The following is a 21,454-nucleotide window of genomic DNA, read 5'->3' as shown; positions in this document are numbered from 1 at the left end:
ATTCTTGAAATATATGAAATGTTTAATAGGAAAGCATGTTGCTCCGATTTGCTTTCATCACTTCTTGGCCTTTTGGTTAGGTCAAGTGTGATTTTCTTTCAAAGTGCTTTCAGTTCAGTTCAATCACTCAGTTGTGTCTGACTCTTTACAACCCCATGAACCACAGCACGCCAGGCCTCCCTGTCCGTCACCAACTCCCGGAGTTTACCCAAACTCATGTCCATTGAGTCGGTGATGCCATCCAGCCATCTCATCCTCTGTCGTCCCCTTCTCCTCCTGCCCTCAATCTTTCAAAGTGCTTTAGGACTGAGTAAATATTGTTTGAGAAACTTTGGGGATTTTATTACTTTCACAAACTACTGATTTATCCTATTCTGTTTTACATGTTAAAACAATTTGTTTTAAGTTTTATGACATTTAAAATTCATGTATAAATCTGGATCTATTTTGAAGGCTAGTAGTCATAATATTTTTAAAGTATTGCAAAGAGTATAAATGAAAAAAAAAATGACCCGTACATCATTTAGCAGAATGACTGAGTCCATAAGTTGTAAAACAGAAGAACAAAATTTCTGTATAACTGGAAATGAATTTGAAAGAAAATACTTAGTGAGACTTGTGCATTATTCCCTCCCTTTTTTGTTCTACAAAGCAGTCAGTAAATGTATTTGGTTTCCTCTCTGTGGTATATTTTCTCAAGCCATGGGCATATTCCTCTTTCTTCTGAGGAATTTGTTTGCAAACATTTCAATGGTCTTAGGTTTTACTTAACCATTAGATGAGTCCAGATTAGGCCATGAAGTCTAATGGGATTTCTGCTCAGATGTTTCTACAAACATCTCTACATAATATGTGACTGGCATTTCTTCACGTTTCCATGGTGAAGAGCTTGTCCTATATGTTGTAGAAGGCATACTTTGAATTATACTTCTAGGCATACTAAGGGAATGGCAAATCACTCCAGTATTCTTGCCTCAAGAACCTCATGAACTGTATGAAAAGTAATACTGATATAATGTTGAAAATGTCAATATAAAGTTATCAAGCGTCTTTATTTTTCTAAGGTTGATATACTCATATTTAAGTATGAGAAATTTAAAAAAAAATAGTGCTTTAACTATTTTTCTGTTTTTTCTAAGCTTTAACTACTTTTCTAAGTTTATACTCTCATTTAAGTGTGAGAGATATTTTAATAGTGCTTTAACTAGGGTATTTGGATAATCTGTATATGATTTTAGGGCTTTATTAAAGGTTTGCTGTCATCCTCAGGTACTATTCAAGAAAAATACAACAGAATTTGGTATAAAATAAATGTAAATAAAGTGAACATGAGTATAGAAATATTAAAGGCTTAAATTATTCATACTTGACATAATTAAAATTTATTTAGGTTGAAAATAATTTCTAAGAAGTTTCAAATTCTAAGGAAGACAACTTTGAATACAAAACTCATTGACCACAAGGTTTTCCTTAGATTCCCTGATAATGAAAATGTTAAGTATTCTGATGCAGTGACTTGTAAATGTAATTTTGCCTTATTTTCCTGCTCTGATTTCCTGTCAAATGTCTTTACTACTTCTGTAGGAATCAGCTAGCAACAGCCCCAGGCATACAATCATATCTTCTACAGCATTCATGTTATGCCATATCCATACCATGGAGCATTCTTGCCCTTCTAAAACTTTGTAAAAAGAAAAATACCATATATATATAATTGTTATCGTCTTTCAATCACTGAGCTGTGTCCTACTCTTTGCAACCCCATGGACTGTAGCACACCAGGCTCCTGTGTTCTCCACTATCTCCTGAAGTTTGCTCAGATTTGTGTTCATCAAGTTGATGATGCTATCTAACCATCTCATTCTCTGCCACCCCATTCTCCTTTTGTCTTCAGTATTTCCCAGCATTAGACTCTTTTCCAGTGAGTCGGCTCTTCGCATCAGATGACCAAAATATTGGAGTTTCAGCTTCAGCATCAGTCCTTCCAATGAATTTTCAGGATTGATTTCCTTTAGGATTGACTGGCTTGATCCATATGAATAATATATACAATATATTATGCTTAATATTTCTTCCCTTTTTTCATTCAAAGAAAATTTCATATTCTTCCTTTATATGTCTGTGAAATAGGAGAAAGCAAATTTGACAGTAATCATAAATGTATTAGAATATGCTATTTCCATTGCTGAGAACCATTCACATAGCTGCATATGTATGGTACTCATATGTATGTGTGCCATATGTCCATTTTGGAATTTAGTAACTTCAGATAGGCAGAGATGCTATGGAATGAGCTTCTAATCTTTTTACATTATAGACTCATTATATACCAATGGTTATTGACTGGTTTATGATTATGTAGGTAAATAATTTAGAAGTAATTAATATTACTAAATCTTCTAAGTATTTTCTAAAAGGATTCAAAAAGAGATAAAGGATTTATTGAGGAAAAGTTACAGCTGTATCCTTCAGTTCAGAGTATGACAAAAAGTAAAGGAAAATGCCTTGCAATACATTAATCAGGTAGGTTTACAGACCTTTAAATTCTCAATTAGATTAATATGATATACTTTAATGTGATCCTCAGTACTTATAAAGAAACAAGTAAACCAATAATACAGTCATGAAATAATCCATAGTAGGACATTAAAATATAGTTCGGACCAGTGCAATGAAAGATAATTCTACATTTGACAACTGAAGAGAGAAAGTATAATTTAAAGATATTAACTTTCTAACCTGGAATTAGTATTAAAAGAATACGATCAGTATAGAGAGTAGGAAGATTTAAGAAGGATTATACTGAAACTCGGAGAGGGCAATGGCAACCCACTCCAGTACTCTTGCCTGGAAAACCCCATGGACAGAGGAGCCTGGTGGGCTGCAGTCCATGGGGTTGCAAAGAGTCGGACACAACTGAGCGACTTCACTTCCACTTTTCAGTTTCATGCCTTGGAGAAGGAAATGGCAACCCACTCCAGTGTTCTTGCCTGGAGAATCGCAGGGATGGCAGAGCCTGGTGGGCTGCTGTCTATGGGGTCGCACAGAGTCAGACACGACTGAAGCGACTTAGCAGCAGCAGCATACTGAAACTAAAATTCTGGTTGATTTTCTACTTGGTAACCCAGATTTCGGTATTTCATTTGCTTGAGGCTTATGGACTCCACTGAAGAGTGTGATCTTACTGTAGCATCTTATACCAAGGCCCAGTCTTCCAGGAGAAGACTGGAGAAGACATTTACATGAATGTGGTAAATGAACAAGTTCTACACAAAATGTTGCACTTCTGCAATTACTTAGATTAATTGAGTAACTCTCATTGTGATCCAGAAAGATGGTAAAGAGCAGAAATGTCTCAGCTCACTGAGATTTGAATTTTAAGTAGACTCACCTCTTGTCCTTTTGATGATAGTTACAAGCTTGTACCTTTATCTTTCAGGGCTTTACTATCAGTAGCCCACTTCTGGTCTTATGGCATTGAGAAAACATTAGTTTGACCTTAAAATTCAATAATGAGTTAAGCAGAATAAATAGCTACACAGGCCAGTCCAAGGTCGCAGAGCTTCTGTTCCAAATTTTCATGTACTTCATGCATATGCATATGCATATGGTTCAGTTTTTAGAAAGAAAGGATTATAATCAGGATAGAAATGAATATTGGAACCCTGACATTTTGCACATTGCTCTGTGTAAAGGGAAGACTGCAGAATCAAATTCTGGATGTCCAAATGTGCTCAGAGTACCAACACACTTTACTTCCTACTTCAGTATTCTCTAGGACATTGTACACATTTGACAAAAGGGCTGCTGATAAAGCAGAAAGCCCAGCAGAATGTTTGCTCCTCAGTGAGGGAAGAGGAGGTTAATGTTAGATAAATCCTAGAAATTCAGCTCTGCTCAGTGATCATGATATTGACATCTCTTGGTTTGTGGGAGGTTCACTCCAACATATATGCTATGGGGAAGAAATGGAGGGGTGCAAGTGGGACTTACGATCTGTCTGAAGCAGGCTCGTGAGCAAGGCCAAGATTATACATATTAGAGAGCATATCTTATGCTAAGAAAGATCCGCATCAGTTGTGGATTTAGGAAGCATGGCCTAATTATTGTACAGGCAAATCTTACTTCTAGTTGAATCTCAGAGCAAGGCAAGCATATTATTCTTCCTCAAGCAGTGGTTTTCAAAGTGTGGTCCTAGGATCTCTGCTGTATCAGCCAACACCTGTCAACTTGTCATAAATCTGAATTCTTGGACCCTACTCCAGACCTACTGAATCAAAACTCTGGATATGGGCCCAGAAATCTGTGTTAACAAGATCTCCAGGTGATTCTCATGAGTTCTGAAATTTGAGGTATGACCTTTCCTAAACCCCCAGACTCTGTATCACCAGAATATATTCCTCTAAATCCAGAGTTACTCTGTCAGAATTTTTTTATTTTATAATAATTTTGATAAGTCAATTAGAGAAACTGAATCAAATATGCTGCTGAAAAACGTATGTTGCCTCCATCTGTTTATATGAATTCTATATGGACTACTCCTCCTCCCCGCTTTTTTTTTCTTTTCAGTTTTCATCGTTCAAGAGAGTAGTTGTATGTATTGGCTCTTCTGCATATTGGAAGTCTTAAGGAATATCTCTTATAGTATTTTATGGTTTACAAATAATTCTAGGGGTGTGTATGTGTGTGTGTGTGTGTGTGTGTGTGATGTTTGCAGCATTATCTATCCTATTAGTAATGAGGAAGGAGATGCTCAGGCACTTCATGCGTTCTGTTGCATTTCATGTTCTCTTGCATGAAATTAAAGGGGTTGAACTTGATTTCTGAATTTCCTTCCATTTTAAAATTGCTGAATGTTTAATACTCTAGACACCTTTGTGAACATTGGCTCTGTGCTGCTGTTGTTTGTACTTTGAGCTGTTTGAGGACTCCTCCATAGATACAGACTTTACATGAAGAATGCTATCTGTTTCACTAAAGGTAGAGCATTTGTTAGATATCATAGTATATGAATTGTATTTTTCACACTATCACAAACCATAATTCAGATTCATGCTGCTGTTGCTAAGTCACCTCAGTCGTGTCCAACTCTGTGCGACCCCATAGACGGCAGACACCAGGCTCCCCCGTCCCTGGGATTCTCCAGACAAGAACACCGGAGTGGGTTGCCATTTCCTTCTCCAATGCATGAAAGTGAAAATTGAAAGTGAAGTCGCTCAATTGTGTCCGACTCTTAGCGACCCCATGGACTACAGCCTACCAGGCACCTCTGTCCATGGGATTTTCCAGGCAAAGTACTGGAGTGGGGTGCCATTGTCTTCTCCATCAGATTCATTATCTAACTTTATATGTAAATCCATCATCAAAACATACCACAATTTACGTCTGATTTTAATTTCCTTTTCTACTTAGCACAGGCCTTTTGCCCCAGCCAGGCTAGTTGTTCGTTATTGTGAAAACATGTCTTATTTATTCCTACCTTTTATTACCTTGTTTCTTCCTACTTAAATTTCTTCCTTTCTATTACCAAACTGATCAAATGAGACTGGCCCAGATACCACTGCCTCTTGTTCTATTCTTTTTACAGTGATCCTTCTTGTCCTCTAAGAGTAAGGTTTATGACTCTATTTTCATTGTTGTATGCCCAGTACCTAGCATAAAACCTGTCATGAAGTCATGCTTAATATGTATTTGCTTATTGGATTCATGAATAGCTCCTGAATTATTCTTTTTATTCACTGCGTGCTTAGCACATGATTCATACCCAGTAAATGTTTGAGTGCTGTTGAAGAGATTCATTTTTAAGCCTCTGTATTTCTGCTTTTTCCTGGGTATAGAATCAACTGTCCTTCACTTGTTTAATATCAGAACATTTGGCTATCTGAATGAAAAGTTGGTGTTCTCAAATCAGACTGTGAACATTCCTGTAGTCAAATTGGCAAAACCCCCTCAAGTGCTCTTTGGTAAACTTTGATCATCATCCTTGTAGAACTCAGCAGATTTTTGATGGACACTGTGTAAATGAAATGCTGAATGGAACTCATTTTAGGATATTTCAGACTAACAAAGTTAAGGATACCCAGTAAGCTTTTTGCTTTCTCTCTCTTTCCTTGTATCATGGAGATAAAAGAGGTTGTGATTGTCGTGACGGCTAGTGCCTGATTTGACTGCTCCTCCCCAGAAAGTCTCAATTTTTGGCTTCCTCACAGAGCTGCCTGGGATGCAGCCGGCCCTCTATCCCCAAGCTCTGGGGCCCACCCAGCTTCCTTCTGGCACTGAAGGCAGCGGCTGCTCCGCCACCCTTCTCTTCAGATAAGCATGGCTTGGAAATGCTATCTTTAGAGGTGATGAGTTTTTGTTTGGATAGAATTATGACTAGTATAAAGCCCACACATGCTAACAAGCCACAGAGTGCAAAATAATTATTGAAAGTAATTTGAGAGAAAAGTGGAAAATCATCTGAGGAAAAAAACAAAATTGTTCCCAAAGCTTTGATCCAATTTTTTGCTGTTAGATTGAATCTTGAGCCTTCGTTTTCTGCTGCCAGGTAATCCAGGCATTGATGGCACCGTTGTTCTCTTCAGTTCTTTTTTTTCCCCCCAATTTTTACTCTTTATTAAACCTTTCTACCTGGCTTCTCTACATTTTATTATGAGTTGGTCAGAAAAGATACTACATACCAATCTTACCTTTCAGTGGACAACCAAGAAAAGAATTACATTTTGCTTCTATTGGTTTTACTTAAACAGCATTGGGGATTGCTGATTATTTTCTCTCTATGTCCCTCCATGTGCATCATCAGGGCTTCCCTAATAGCTCAGTTGGTAAAGAATCCGCCTGCAATGAAGGAGACCCCAGTTCGATTCCTGGGTCATGAAGATCTGCTGGAGAAGGGATAGGCTACCCACTCCAGTGTTCTTGAGCTTCTCTTGTGTCTCAGCTGGTAAAGAATGTGCCCGCAATGTGGGAAACTTGGGTTTGATCCCTGGCTTGGGAAGATCCCCTGGAGAAGGGAAAGACTACCCACTCCAGTATTCTGGCCTGGAGAATTCCATGGACCGTATAGTCCATGGGGTCACAAAGAGTCGGACACGACTGAGCAACTTTCACTTTCACATGTGCATTAAGATAACCTTTTCTATAGAAAAAGTAACCTTTTATTCCTGAAAGGATAAATGTGTTCTACCCATGGCCTCAGTGGTGTGCATATAAATTAATATGGTCCATGTATCATTTCCATATATAGAAACTAATCCATTTGCAAGGTGTGGGTCATTTTAGACTACAGATTAGCTCTGCACAAGTGCTTAAATACATAACTCAAACCAATGATACTGTCTACTCACTTTGAGTATGTTCCTCCACATAACATGAGGAACAGGCATAATACATAAGAAATAATATATATCTGAGAGGTCTTCAAAGGAAAATTTTCCTTGAAATGTAACAGAGAAAGAGAATAGAATAAATTCCCATAATGCAAAGGGATAACAGCTACATGTCAATAGTATCACAGACTACAGATATAACACTGGGTTGGTTGGGAGGGTAGCTTCTAAGCAGAGAAATAGCAGATCCCATACAGTCCCCTGACCTCTCCTTTATTACATAGCATAGGTTGGGCAGAAGTATTCTAAGGCCTAAGGCCTTAGGGCTAAGGCCTCAGCAGAGGCTGAGGGCTCAGCAGAGGGGAGCCTGCCTGGTCACAGGTTAGGTCTGTACAGAGAGCATTTCAAGAGAGAAACAAGACCTGCCACCACATTGCCTCATAAATTCGTAGGCTAGCTGAAGAGGAGGTAGAAAACACCATTTCTTTAAGTATCAATAAATATGGCAGTGGTTCTTCAGACTAGGCTGTATGCAAGTTGAGGACCCTAGGGAATAGTCTTGTATGCCAGGAAAAATGACATCAACCAAAGCTGATTTAGACCAGCCTAGCTTCTGCTAAGCTACTGAAAGAGGGAAAGTGATGACCCTCCAGGGCCTTTCTTTTTTTCTCTCTTCAGTTCCCATTTGGTCAGGAAAATGACCTAGCTCTTCATCTCTCCACAACTTAAAATTTCATTTCTCGAGTTAGGGCCAATAATTCTAACAGTTTTAAATGGCCCCAAATAGTTTTCTAAACTTGAACATTCCTAATTGACCCATTTGAAAATAAATGCATGAAATAGGAGCTATAATCTGTAGAAACTACATTTAATTTTTGATACATGGAAAAAGGCTAATGATAACATTATTGTAAATTAAACTAGGGTGTTTCATGCTACATAAGTTTATCTTCATCCCAAAGATATACTTTTAAAACGTTTGTTGTTCAATTGCTAAGTTATGTCTGACTCTTTGTGACCCTATGAAATTCAGCACACCAGGCTTCCCTGTCCCTCACTATCTTTTGGAGTTTGCTCAAACTCATGTCCATTGAGTCTGTGATGCCATCCAACCATCTCATCCTCTGCTGCCTTCTTCTTCTTTTACGTTCAGTCTTTCCCAGCATCCGGGTCTTTTCCAGTGAGTCAGCTCTTCTTATCAGGTGGCCAAGGTATCAGAGCTTCAGCTTCAGCATCAGTCCTTCCAATGAATATTCAGGGTTGATTTCCTTTAGGATTAACTGATTTGGTCTCCTTGCTGTCCAAGGGACTCTCAAGAGTTTTTTCCAGCACCACAGTTTGAAAGCATCAATTTTTTGGCACTCAGCCTTCTTTATGGTCCAACTCTCACATCCGTACGTGACTACTAGAAAAACTATAACTTTGACTGTATGGACTTTATAAATGAAGAAATGAATATATGAAACATTTCTACCCTTTGGAGAAGGGTGGAATATTGCATTAAAGAAGAAATCTGAGGCCTAAAACAAAAAGGTATAATGAGTCTTAAGTGGAAAGTACTCCTGTGTTCTGGTCCATTCAGGGAGATATCTTCTACTGTCTGTTACCAAGTCTCTAGAGCAATGGTTCTCAGTGTGGTCTTCAGACCAGCATAATCAGCATCACCCAAGATGTGTACTTAGGCCCTACTCCAAATCGACTGAATCAGACTCGAGGTACAGCCCAGTAATCTATATGTTTAATAAACCTTCCAGATGATTCTGGTGTAAACGAAAGTTTGAGAACCACTGCTCTATTAAATATGTCTCTTTTGCTTTCTAATAGAGCATTCTGGGAATGTAATTTCAACTTTACAATAATGAAAATGATTACCAGTACATTTGTCCTTGTAAAATTTAGATTTTTGTTTTAATCTGCTTGGAAATTAACCATATTTTATATTGAATGACATGAAGGAGATTGTTGTTAGCATTTAAATTGCTTTGTGGTATGAGACTCTCATTAATTACTTCTGTTCTTGGTAGCTGATACTTTATTGGAAGGACCTGTGCTAGCATTAATAAATGCAAACAAAGTGGAAGATTCTGAGGTTAATGAGATAGTGAAATATTAATTTCTGTTTCTCCTTTAATGTAAAATGGAGGCTCATCAGATTCACATTGTATATTTTACATTTGTCTTTCCAGGAAGAACAAAGTATGCTAGCTATGGAAGATGAAGGCACAGTACAGCTCCCACTGGAAGGGCACTATAGGTAAGATATAAATGTAAAAACATACCAACTGGAGTAATGTAATATGTTGTTATATATGCTACTTGAGAATTTCATGTGTGTGGATTCCTACTGAGGTTTGTTGAAGTTGTTAGAGTGGAAAGAACTGAAACTGGGTGTTAGATTATCCTGCCCCAGTTTTGCCACCAGAAGCCGCGTGACTCTAGCTAAGTAGCTTAAAATGAAGTGAGGTGGGAAACTGTTCTCTTAGGTCTCGTATTTTATAATGAGCATGAAAGTTCTTTCATATTCTCTTAAAGTAGCACCTGAAGACAGATCAGTATTTAATTCTGGAATAAATGAGTTAGGTATTCACTAAAGCCATCACTTGTAAATGTTTGAACTCTGGGAAAAACATAGGATTTACCCCTACTGAAAGACACTTCCAAAGAGATAATCTATTTCCTGAATTGAAGGATTCAGTTATACTAGTAATTTTAGGAAATATTTATGTAACTCTCCAAAATATGCTAATCTTCTTCATGTGCAGAGACATAGCAAAAAAAGCAAACTCCTCTAAGTTATAATAAAAACGTTTGAAAGTGTTTGGCAAAAAATTATATATATATGATCCCAAAGTGCTTAAGGATAATTTAGGGCCATGCCAAGAAAAAAGCATAGAAGGCTTTTGACTAAGGAGGAAATTTTTCATAGCATTAAAAAAATAGGAGTGGATCTTCAGGGTCTGACTGTAAGATCATATTTCCTAGATATAAAAAATACAATTATCATCTACCACTTAAGAGTGAGCATAAGTACAGAGGACATTTTTCCCTTTATCTTTCTTTTTTAAAATAATATTCAAGTTTTAAAATCCTGTTGACTGTTTAGTTGAATCAGCATAGTCTCAACTGTATTCTATAGAAATCTGCCTAGTTTCCTGTGGTACCCCTCTTAAAAGGATTTTGTGGTTTAATAAGTCTGAAAAATGTTCTCTACCACATTCCAGTTTAGAGATTCACAATGCATATTGGCATGTTAAAGAATCTTAACTAGTATTGGCATTTTTAAAAAAAGTTTAACTTTGTTGTAGCTAGCATTTTTTAAACTCTTTTGTTCACAAGACTCTTTTTCACATAATGTTATGAAAAACTTGTATTCTCCTTGACTCTTTTGGAAACTAGTTGATCTCATTCTTTCTTACCAAGGGCTGAATTAATGAGACATATTAAGGAACACAGATTAGGATGTCCAGATTAGGAAGGAAGGAGTCTGTGAGAACTGTTTTGCTCCAGACTCTCAGTGTTTCTCTTAAAAATTTAATTTGTTGCCCTCTTGTGAATGTCCACAGTGAGGGGTATGAGAGGTCAGTTTAGGATTTCTGTAGAACATGACTTTTTCCATAGCAAAGTATCATTTTTACCTGTGGTAGAAAAGAGTACTGATTTCTCACACAGTGACACTTTCTTTGGCTTGGCCTGTGTTTTATCTCTGTTGATATTTGGTTGCCTTTCTGGCCCTGGGAATGTTTTAGAGAGTTCTAAATGGACTTATAATTGGTGCAGTTTTAAAACGTAAAAAAATGCATCCAGCATAATTACAGGCCCTTATATTACAGGCTCCCCCAGCCACTGAATAAAATATTTGTTGAGTGGATACCAAATGTCAGACTTTGTCTGGGTCATGGCGAAACAGCAGAGGACCAATGTTCACGAATCCTTGTTCTCATGAAGCTTGCATTCAAGTAGAATAGAGGTGGGGGAGACAGAAAATACATAAATGAACAAATAATATAGTATATATTTCAAATGGTGAAAAATGAAACAAAAACACAAAGCAGAAAGAGGGATGAAGTTGCTACGGGGAGATGGAAACAGAAATTTTAAATAAAGCAATCAACAAAGGCCTATTGGAGCAGGTGACATTTGAACTAAGAATGGAAAGGGTTATTTATATTTGGTTGGCAGAAATGTTTGCTTGGGTTTTTCCTTAAATTATGGAAAAGCCCTAACACATCTTCAGCCAAACCCATACCATGTAAAGGAACATTATAGGCAGAGGAAGAGAAGTACAAGACCCTGAGGGAGCAGCAAGCCTGTGGGGTATCCCAGGACAATCAGGAGGCATTTCACTGTAGCTGGAGAGGAAAGATGAGGGGAGTAATAGCAGAAGGTAAAGCTGCAGGGGAAGCAAGCAAGGGGACAGAGCCTTAGAGCCCATCCACCGGGCTTTTACTTTGAGTGGATGGGAGCCACTGTGGAGTCTGAGCAGAGGGGTGAAGTGCTATGCTGGGCTATGAATATAGGGACAAGAGGCCCAGCACTGAACATGCAGAACCTAAACTCCGTCATTGGGAAAGAATTAGGAAAACTGTACCCCAAACCAGTTTCTGTATAACTAGAATCTTTCATTTAGATTTTTATTTTTCATAGTTGTGAAATTGTTTGGAGAGAACAATTATTAATAATACTGAATTTTTAATTATCAAAAATTCTGTACAGAGGCATAATACTGTCCTATATTTAGTGTCTATGGATAGATAACTGCAGTTTCTTATTTAATGTTTATTATCTCATTTTGGGTAAACTCCTATCTAGAGATGATCCATCTGTGATCAATATTTCTGATGAAATGTCAAAGACTGCCTTGTGGAGGAACCTTCTGATTACTGCCGATAACTCAAAAGATAAGGAGTCAAGCTTTCCTTCTAAAAGGTTTGAAATCTAAAATAATGTGAATTTGTACTGAACCCAGTCATTTAATGACATGACTCCATGAGCAAAAGAATAGTATTGGTTTCCATTTAACTTAGTTCTAAAATATTTCAGAAAATTAAAAAGAGGTTAGAAATCACAAGGATCCCATTTGTTGGTATGTTTTCAGTATCCCCCTTTCAAATTAAAAGCTCACTCCAAAACTATGACAGTGGGGAGAAGCGGGGTATAAATGAGTTTCAATGCAGGACACTTTTGGACATTCATTTTGGCCTGCTCTTTGACAGTAGGATTTAGTGTATTCCTTCATCATCCACTTCTTAGGACCCCCTTAGATGTCTGACCATACTTTGCATTCTCCTGTTGTTCTTTTTAAAACCCATATGGCACCTGCAATGGTAATTTTGTATTTAGTTTATTTCCAGTCCCTTATTCCAGCCCTGAAAAATCTTCCCTAACCTTTTTACCCCAAAACTTTCAGCTCCAGAAAGTTTTATGCATTTTTCTTCTCTGTATGCAAACATTACATACAACTCCTATAGCTGTAGATGACAGTTTTAAATGCATGAGGTGGGAAGAATGTGTTCTTAAATACCAAGAGTCATCACAGGATTTCCAAAATGCATTTTCCAGAATTTATAAATAAGAGTTCAAACCATCTTGTCTTCTTAGATGTTGATCTGAAGAAAAATCTCTGTGTTATGCTAATATTTCTTATTAAGAGAGACTGAGGGATTTGGAACAGTGTTTAATTATTAATTTCCTTTATTTTTATGACTTTAAATTAACTTTTTCTACTTAATTTTTTATATTACGTTTTTGTCATAAGCTCCCCTTCCTAATCACTCTAGAAGCTGATTTCCCAAAGGTAAGACCCTTTCCCTCAAACCTATTCCTTGGTTGCATTTCCTTTTGTTAAGTGGTGTCTTCTAGAAACCTGATCAGCCCATGTTCTTTGTGTGAGTTTTGGGGAGGCAAAAGGCATGGAGAGTCTTGGGCTTAGGTCCAGTATCAGACTGTTTACAGTGTTCCTATAACTCCTCAGCTCTTTAAGAGGGTTTGCAACTTGAGTACTTTTTTTCTGCACGTGACTTATACAAATGCATCGTATATAAATCAATAAATCTCATAGAACTGTATTTTGTAATAACATCAGAGTTCTATATTGGAAAAAGAAAATTTATCCCTTGAATTAAGAAATTGTAAAGCTGAGAGCTTCCATTTAACATGCCTCCAAAACTGCAAGCTTTATCTTCATGAGAATTATTTGGAAGCATGGGTTAGAAGAAGAAGCAATATTAAACTTAGAGACTATCTCTTGTTGCTGGTTTTTTGTCACCCCAAAATGGCATGCTGCTTCAGTGTTCTATGTCAAACAGCAGTGGATGTGCAGAGAGCCTAGGGGTCTTCACCCCATCAAGCTGGGGATTACTTCCAGTTCTCTCTCTCCCTCTCCCTCTTTCTCTTGCTTTCTCCCCATCTCCCTCTCTTTCCCTCCTTCAGATACCTCCAACACTTGTTCCAAAAATTACTTGAAAGGCTCTTTCAAAGACTTCTGGTTGATATTTTCTGTCTTTTAACAGGGCTTTAAAATCTTCATGTATTTCTTCGCTTGGCTCAAGTGGAAGTAATATTTTATTCTAAGCCATGCTTGATCTTCCTTTCCCAAAGATCCCTGCTGCAGTCTTATAGAGTCATCCTCACAGTAACTCTGTTTTGCTAGAAGTCTTGGAAGAAAATCAGAGTCATGAGAAGGGTAGTTTCTCAAAGATATTGAAATATATGCTTGGGGACCCTTTCTCATTAAAAATATGGCATTTTTCTGATTTTTAAAAATGTGAACCCCGAGTTTATGAGCTCAAAATAAAATTCCAGGCATGAGAATATGTGGGAAATTTGAGGCAATCAAATTTAGAGATTGCTTTTCTTCCTGCAATATAGATGAAAATGCTTTCCCTATTTTCCTTTGGTTCAAGCAGCAGTTTTATGTCATGATATTTTAGGTACTCCTTAAAGTAAATGTCATGTGATGCTTTTCACCAGAAAAATTCAATTGTTTAAAATATCTATGTCAGATTACTTCTCACAGTAGATTAATTCCAGTGAACAATGTACCATGCTTAAAAGCAGATCCAATTTTAAATAGATCATCCTTTATATTTTCATCTAACCACTTTTTTTTCATATTCTTTGAACATATGTTCCCACTAGCATAAGATTCAAACTATTGTGGAATGAAAGTGTGCCCAGTTTTCTTTACCTTTAAATGTGATAAAAATCTGTAGCTTTCCATGTGATAAAATGTCTATTGGTTAGTGATTAATGTCTTCGTAATGGTGGAAACTGGCAGAAAGAGTGTGGCTTCTAGAAATCCTAAAACTACCAATACTAGTAACAGCAGCACTCTCCCAAAGCCACTGCTCTCTCTTGGTATCTGTTGGAGGCACTGCAGTTTGACGACTAGGAACTGTAGAAATGCTATACCTGCTGGAGTCTCCACCGGCAAGAAAAGCCCTAAAGGCCAGCTTCCCAGGGTCTGACTGTCAAGACCTAAGCCGGCTTCCCAGTGTCTCTGACTCCCCAGCCCTAGTTGTCTCCCTCCTGCGCCCGCTATAGGCCCTACTGCCTATCAGAGAAGCCCAGGTGCCTTCTTCTGAGTGGCAGAATATAGCGGTTATATTTTCTCCATTATTTCGTTTACTTTACTTGTCTAAAAATATTCATCCAGTTTAACTGAAAGAAGGATCCAAGAGCTGACTGTGGGCTCTACCACATCCGTGGGGTGTCTAATCTGATCCTAGTTCAACAGCGCTATACAAACCTGTAACAAGCTCCTCCACAGCTTATTTAAATGAACTGGTGAAAACCGGTCCCATTAAAAACCGTATTGACTCAGAGTAGGTGGGCAACTGCTTTGATAAACTGACACCCAAGAGCAGCATTTCTTGGGCGGGTACCTGGCAGCACTTGGTTTTGTTTTGGTGGCAGAAGCGGGGTCTAGGGACTCTCTCGCTGCTTTCCTCTGTCCCTCCACCCCACCCCGCTCTGTGCTGGATGTTTCTTCACGCTGTTTTGCTAGGCCTCAGCCCTCTCATGACTGCTTGGTAAACGTTGTGTATATCAGCTATTATGGTGTCATTGACAAATAGCAGTTTCATAGCTTGCCTGGCAGCATGAAGGTAGTGGGTCATGTTTTGCCCTCTCTTGAAATATGACTTCCTTATGTTTTGTCTCATCCATCTTGTGTCCCCTGGTCCTTATAGAGTACCTGGTATATAATAGATATGCAATATGTGTTTATTGTGGTAGCATGTAATAGATATGATATAAATTTAATACATACATCTAATGTATTTGTTACAATGGAAGTTTAGAATTGGTTGGCATCCTGAAAATGATGTAGCAAGGAATAGAGTAATAGCCATGCACTAAGAAGATTCAAGTCAATAATATTTTTCATGAAAGTCTTGAGCAAGTTTTAAAATTTTCATCAGATAGAATGTGCTTTTCTATCTTTCAAAAGATAGAGCTCACTGGAATTGAGACTATTAGCCTCAGGATTCTGGTATTCAAGGTGCAAGAAAATGAGAGGCCATTTAGTCCAAAACTAATTGACAGATGAGGAAACCAAGTCCCAGATAAATTAAATAACTAGTCCAAGGTCACATAGCTCCTTCTTTGCTTCCCAAACTGAATGTCATCATCTGACTCTAAGCCCAGGGCTTCCTCCACTGCTCTATGCTGCCCGTTTTCATTGGCTTTGTTTTCCAGAAGAGACTGGGAGTCAGGTAGTACCCAGGGAAAAGTTAATTTGGAAAGTAGGGTAGCAGACACTTGTCATCTGAAAGGAACTTAAAGTAGAAGAAAGTGAGTCATGCAGATAGAGGAGTTAAAAATACAGAGTTAAGCCTCTCAACACATCATGTGCACACTGTCATCTTTTCTCATGGAAGGAGAAAAGAAAAGAGAAAAAGTTGCTTTGCTCTGACCTGTAAGGAGCGTGTGCTGTGAAGTGTGGCAGGCACAAACCCGGGTGCCATAGACACCCGCTCACACCAGCTCTCAGTGCTGGCAGCGTGCCACAGATGGCAGAAGCTCCAGCACTTCTTACCTGATGGCGCCGGGTGGTGGTGACAACTGAGAAGGGCTGTTTCTAGCTTGAATTGGAGGAAAAAACAATTTAAAAAACACATTCTTAAAATGTGTCTTAAGTTATTGACCACTAAGAAAGCTGCACAGGAAGCCCCGTAGGAGAAAGGGGGTTTTAACTGTCACTTTTGTACTTGGAGGAGAGTTATATAAAACCAAGGGTTTCCCCACCATCAACCATTTCATAGTTATATTGAGCCAAAATGAGCACTAAAAATGTATGGGTTCTTGCAGCTGAGGGACCCAAAGGCCGACTGTGGGTTGCCCTCGAGTCAGCAGCAGGAGAGGCGGGGAGAGGCCTCAGTGTGGGGCTCGCCTGTTTTGCACGTGGTTGGGAAGGAGCCGAGCTGCCCTCTGGAGCATGTGCTCTTGGTGTGAGCTTCCTGTGTGTCAGCACGTTATTTGAATTTTGCATGAAAACTGTCAACTTGAGATTAGGTAAAGTGTGTATTGGAAAAATATTTTTTTAAAAAATGAGAGTGTCACATTACCAGGTTGCCCATTGATAAAGTTAATTGGAGAATAGTTAAAACAGAAGCCACTTGGGAATGGGTTTGTTCCAAAAGGAGTGAGGTGAAACATGATTCCTCTAATGGACAGGAGGAGTTTGTGAGGAGATGGCATGGGTGTTTGGAGGGCAGTGTGCGGGGTGACCGGGTCCTTCAGACCAGCGGAGGCATGCCTGTTCCCCTGACAACAATGAAGTTCTCACGCAAGATCAGACTCCAGTCTGTTCACAAAGGATGCACCACTTGCAGCAGGGCCCAGAAATACCTACTGCGACATCTTGTTTATGTCATTCATCGTACAGTGCTATCTTAAGACAGGGAGGGGCATGACTGGCATTTGCGACAATCATCAATGATTCATTTGGCCAAATGAGGACCATGGTATTAATCTTGCATGCTTTGGGGGCTGTTTTTAAAATGTCTGGTTTTGTTTTTTAGTTTCTGTTTTTTGAATTTCCCTTTTTCTGCAGTTCTTGGTTTCTACCTCACTGAGTGCAGAGGATTTTAATCGTTGCTATCTATGGATGCTTCACAGCATGAAAAAGCAATGCCTAAGGGCCCTTGTGGTCATTGAAATTGATGGGTTTTGTGTCTGAATGAGGTCTCCCAGGGGCCTCACTGGATTGAAGTAATACATTTCTCCTTTTTCCCCTGTAGCATTGAAAGCCGAAAAGAGAAGAAAGCTGACTCAGGGAAAGGTGTTGACAGGGAGACTTGTCTATGACTGATCTTCAGTTTATTTTTTACATATATAAGAGAAGAGTGCCACAATTATTCATAAAACCGCTTTGATCATGTATTATAAATTCTGTCTTTCATCTCAAATCCACCTTCATACTGTAAGTAGTGCAATACTTGTTTCATTACTGTGTTTAAACTTCTGAACAGTGAGACACCCTTGTGAGCATATACAAAAGCTAATGCAAGAATCTCTGTGTTCCTTGCTGTATTTTAGACATTTGTAAACACTAGATTCTCATTGTCAGTTTTACGAGAGCAATAGCTTTCTTAAAGAGATAAGTCATATTTACCTAGTTTGTATTTTCCTACTTAGGGACCTGAAGATACCTGATAATTTCATTCAGAAGAATTTTGGAAGGTAGTCTTACTTCTTTTTATTTTTTATAGCTTAGCATTAGTGACTTATTTCAAAATACCCAAATCAAAAAGTTAGTTTGAAAGCATTTTTAATAATTATATTTATGCATTTCCTTGATTTAATATGATATTTAATACTTAAGAATTTATATGTAACTAAAACTTAAAGTCATTTTGAAAAATACATATGGAAACCTATTCACAACTTGTTTAAAAGAATCAGATACTAATGCAAAGAACCAAGTAGTATTTGCTTAATATTCAAGTTTTGATTACATGATCAGATACTAGGCTTGTATGAAATGCTTTAGAAAAACTTTGTAGGTTTTGTGAGATTTTCAATATAAATCTTTATCAGAAATATACTGTTAAATTTATCTCCCATTGACAAGTCTTTTCCAAATAAGCCTATTATATACATACTTATGGAATGCCACATGGTGAGTCACTGTATGTGAAATTCCACTCCTGTACATTTATTCCACTGCTAAAGGTCATAGACTGCTTAATGCTGCTTCTGAATCATGTTCTAATGTTAGACTGATGGTCTCCAATTGTCTTTTGTTTTCTGCAGAGCTCTTTTCCATTTCTTAACTAAATGCATGTTGTAGAAAAATAATCTTTTAAATGAAAATATCAGATTCTGTTTGAGAAGCTTCTATAGATATTTCAGTCTATATGAAATAATTCATCTTTACTAAGTTTATACAAGAGGAAGAAAAGTATAGAATTTTTGAGTAATGTGAATTAATAAAGATGAAATCTCATAGTGCTCTTGCTTCTTAAGAATTACCAATGATCATCAACCTTATAATCTTCAGTGTCTAGTTTTACAATAATTCAGAGCCTTGTGGCTTTTACAAACTATTTATAAATATTCTGAGTATAAATGTACATGAAAGTGAAAAAAAAAAACACAAATCCTCTTGTGATTAAGCTTATGAAGGAAATGAACAACAGGGCCTCCACTAGGTTCAACATTTTGATACCTTCTGTAAATTCCCCTTACAATTTTTCAAGGAGCCATTTCTTCAATGAAGCATAAGCCTAAAAAATATAAGAAGAGTTTGTAGTTAATAAAGTCTGTGTTTATAAACGCCAAGGAAAAACTACAGAAACTTTCCATTCCAAATGCATTGCCTTTGTGTATTTTATAATACAGACACTAGATGTAAACATTCCCGTTGTTTTATGAGTTAGACTAGCTGTACATGTCGGTCAGTCCCCAAAGCAGCCTTCTAGTGCTTTAATATATTAATGACTATTCTGTTTAAGATGATCATAGTGAATGAAAATCTTCACATGATCACCTATTTGAATAAGCACTCATATCCAGTGAAATTATGTATTTCTGAGTACTTTTATAGTCATTTTGTTCTTGTGTGAATTTTAATGCTATCCCTATGTTGATCTTAATATTTTGAAATCATATAAAATATAAGAAAAGCATAGTGTTATATATTTCCTCCTAATTTCAGATTCCTGGTCAAAATTATTGAATACCTTGAATGTAATTTATTGCAAAGTTTAAGTAATGTGTAAATGTGACTAGGATATTGTGTTTTTCACAACTAAGACATGTTATGTGAAAATAAATATTTATCCTAACTAATTTCCTTGCACATTTTAAACTGTGATGCAAAGTGTCTTGTCTTTTTTTCATTAGTGTTCATCAGTAAATCAATGTAGAACATTTTGAACATAATATTTAAATTTAGACACAAGCAATGATGTCAAGAAGACTTGGTGATGTAGATGTTTCAAAAGTATTGAAATAATTTGAACTTCATGAGCAAACTATGATGAGAGATACATTAGGATGTACCTCTTCATTTTCCCAGAAAGCAGTGACTTAGATACAAGTGGCATTGTACTCATTACTAGTAAAAACTTCCAAGATCATTAGTAAGGTTTCCCATCATTGAAACTCTTTAGATTTCTGTTTTTACCCCTCTTGGGAAAAGCATTTCTTAAAATTTTCATCCTCCTTATTTTTTATAGTAGGTCAGATGATATTACTGTTCTTTTGTCGTGATCTGGCAATATGTTATGGAGGTAACTGCATTCAGGACTCTAATGTACTGGTTAGTAGTTTTTTCTTGACTTATGAATTGACTTTGTAATTGCTATCACTTAACAGCCTTCAATATTGGGAAGTTTTCTCCTAAATATAATTTGAGTATCTCCTTGTTGTAGTTTAGCATGATAGAAACTCTCCACTGATGATTCACTAGCAACTTGTATTTAAAGACAATCCCTAGATCTTTCAGGACTTTTCTTGGCTCTTAAATTTGTGTGACTCAGTTGTTGTTTTTTTTTTTTTTAATCTTCACTGATCTACCTCTGTTTCTATTTAACTTTAGCCTGTTTGCTCTTGATGTGGGACTATTTTACTATCATTGCAAGAATGCTCTCCAAATTTTCCTGTATATTTCTCTCACATATTCATACAATGAAAGAGATTATAACCATTTGAAAAACTTATGAGAGTAATTTGGGTAATATGATGATTCACTAAATATCTACTTTGAAAGGCTACTTGTAATCAGTCACCTTGAAGAAACCCAATGTTCAAGGATTACTCAAAATCCTTTTAGAGAGATCCTTGGGTGTTTTTCTTAGAAAATTGTAGCTCATGGACACAACTGTCACTTCATTACAGTTTCTATTGGTATGTTGGCCACTATTTTCTGTGCTGGAACTTTGAAAATAGGACTGTGATCCTTTCTTCTAAGGGCAAGGTAGACACATAGCTTTAACATAATGTGATGTGTACAGAGTCGGTTGTACAATAAAAGCAATGAATAACTCAAGGATGGAATTTTGAGTACAGCAAACTTTGAAGAAAATGTTATATGAGGTAACATACGAATTAGGATGGTAATGGGGAAGGAAACCTACTCCAAGAACTGCAGTGATTCTCAAACATGTCAGTATTGAAAACAATAAAATTAAAAAGTAAATATATATGGTAATACAGAAGCCTGACATACTTGATAATATAGGATTTTTGGAACTCAGCAGACAGCCCAATATGGTGGGATGTTAGGAGACTAGTGGGGACCCATATGAAAAGGTAGGAACACAAGTTGGAAACATTATAAATGTTGTTAAATTCTATATTAGGATATTTCAACTTTATCCTTTAAGAGTTTTGAGTAATGAAGAGGCATGCATTTTAGGAAAGATTAGTCTGGCAGCATGATTGGAAACATAATGGGGAAAAAGTGAATCCTGTGCCCAGAGTGACTCTCAGAAACTCAAACCAAACTCTCTATCAGTGGTCTATAAACTTGTATTATGATTGAAGCCACACAGGCTGAAGCCTATGCTGTAGGTACTTAATAAGCAACTCCAGGCCCAAGAACTTCATGACACATCCTTTCACATAAGAGTATTCCTTTATATAATGTGTTTGGGGTTGACTTTTTTTAATGTTCAGAA

At 37.3% G+C, this 21,454-nt stretch overlaps 1 protein-coding gene across 8 annotated transcripts in view; it reads left to right on the top strand.

Annotated features, from left to right (window-relative positions):
• SLC4A10 (solute carrier family 4 member 10) overlaps positions 1–19,647 on the top strand; it is a 343,489-nt gene extending 323,842 nt beyond the window's left edge. For 5 of the 8 annotated variants that reach the window (XM_061436804.1, XM_061436845.1, XM_061436835.1 and 2 more), the window contains 3 exons: positions 9,515–9,582; positions 12,138–12,254; positions 17,570–19,647. In XM_061436804.1, coding sequence (XP_061292788.1) covers positions 9,515–9,582; positions 12,138–12,254; positions 17,570–17,636 — 252 coding nt within the window. In that variant the 3' untranslated portion in view covers positions 17,637–19,647. Of the gene's footprint in view, positions 1–9,514; positions 9,583–12,137; positions 12,255–13,083; positions 13,123–17,569 lie in introns of all 8 variants that reach the window. The other 3 variants (XM_061436824.1, XM_061436814.1, XM_061436853.1) reach the window with 3 other exon arrangements.
• Positions 19,648–21,454: the final 1,807 nt, after the last annotated feature.

The sequence above is a fragment of the Bos javanicus genome, chromosome 2 (assembly GCF_032452875.1).
Source record: "Bos javanicus breed banteng chromosome 2, ARS-OSU_banteng_1.0, whole genome shotgun sequence".
Lineage (NCBI taxonomy): Eukaryota > Metazoa > Chordata > Mammalia > Artiodactyla > Bovidae > Bos > Bos javanicus.
This window is presented reverse-complemented; position numbering and strand designations above follow the sequence as displayed.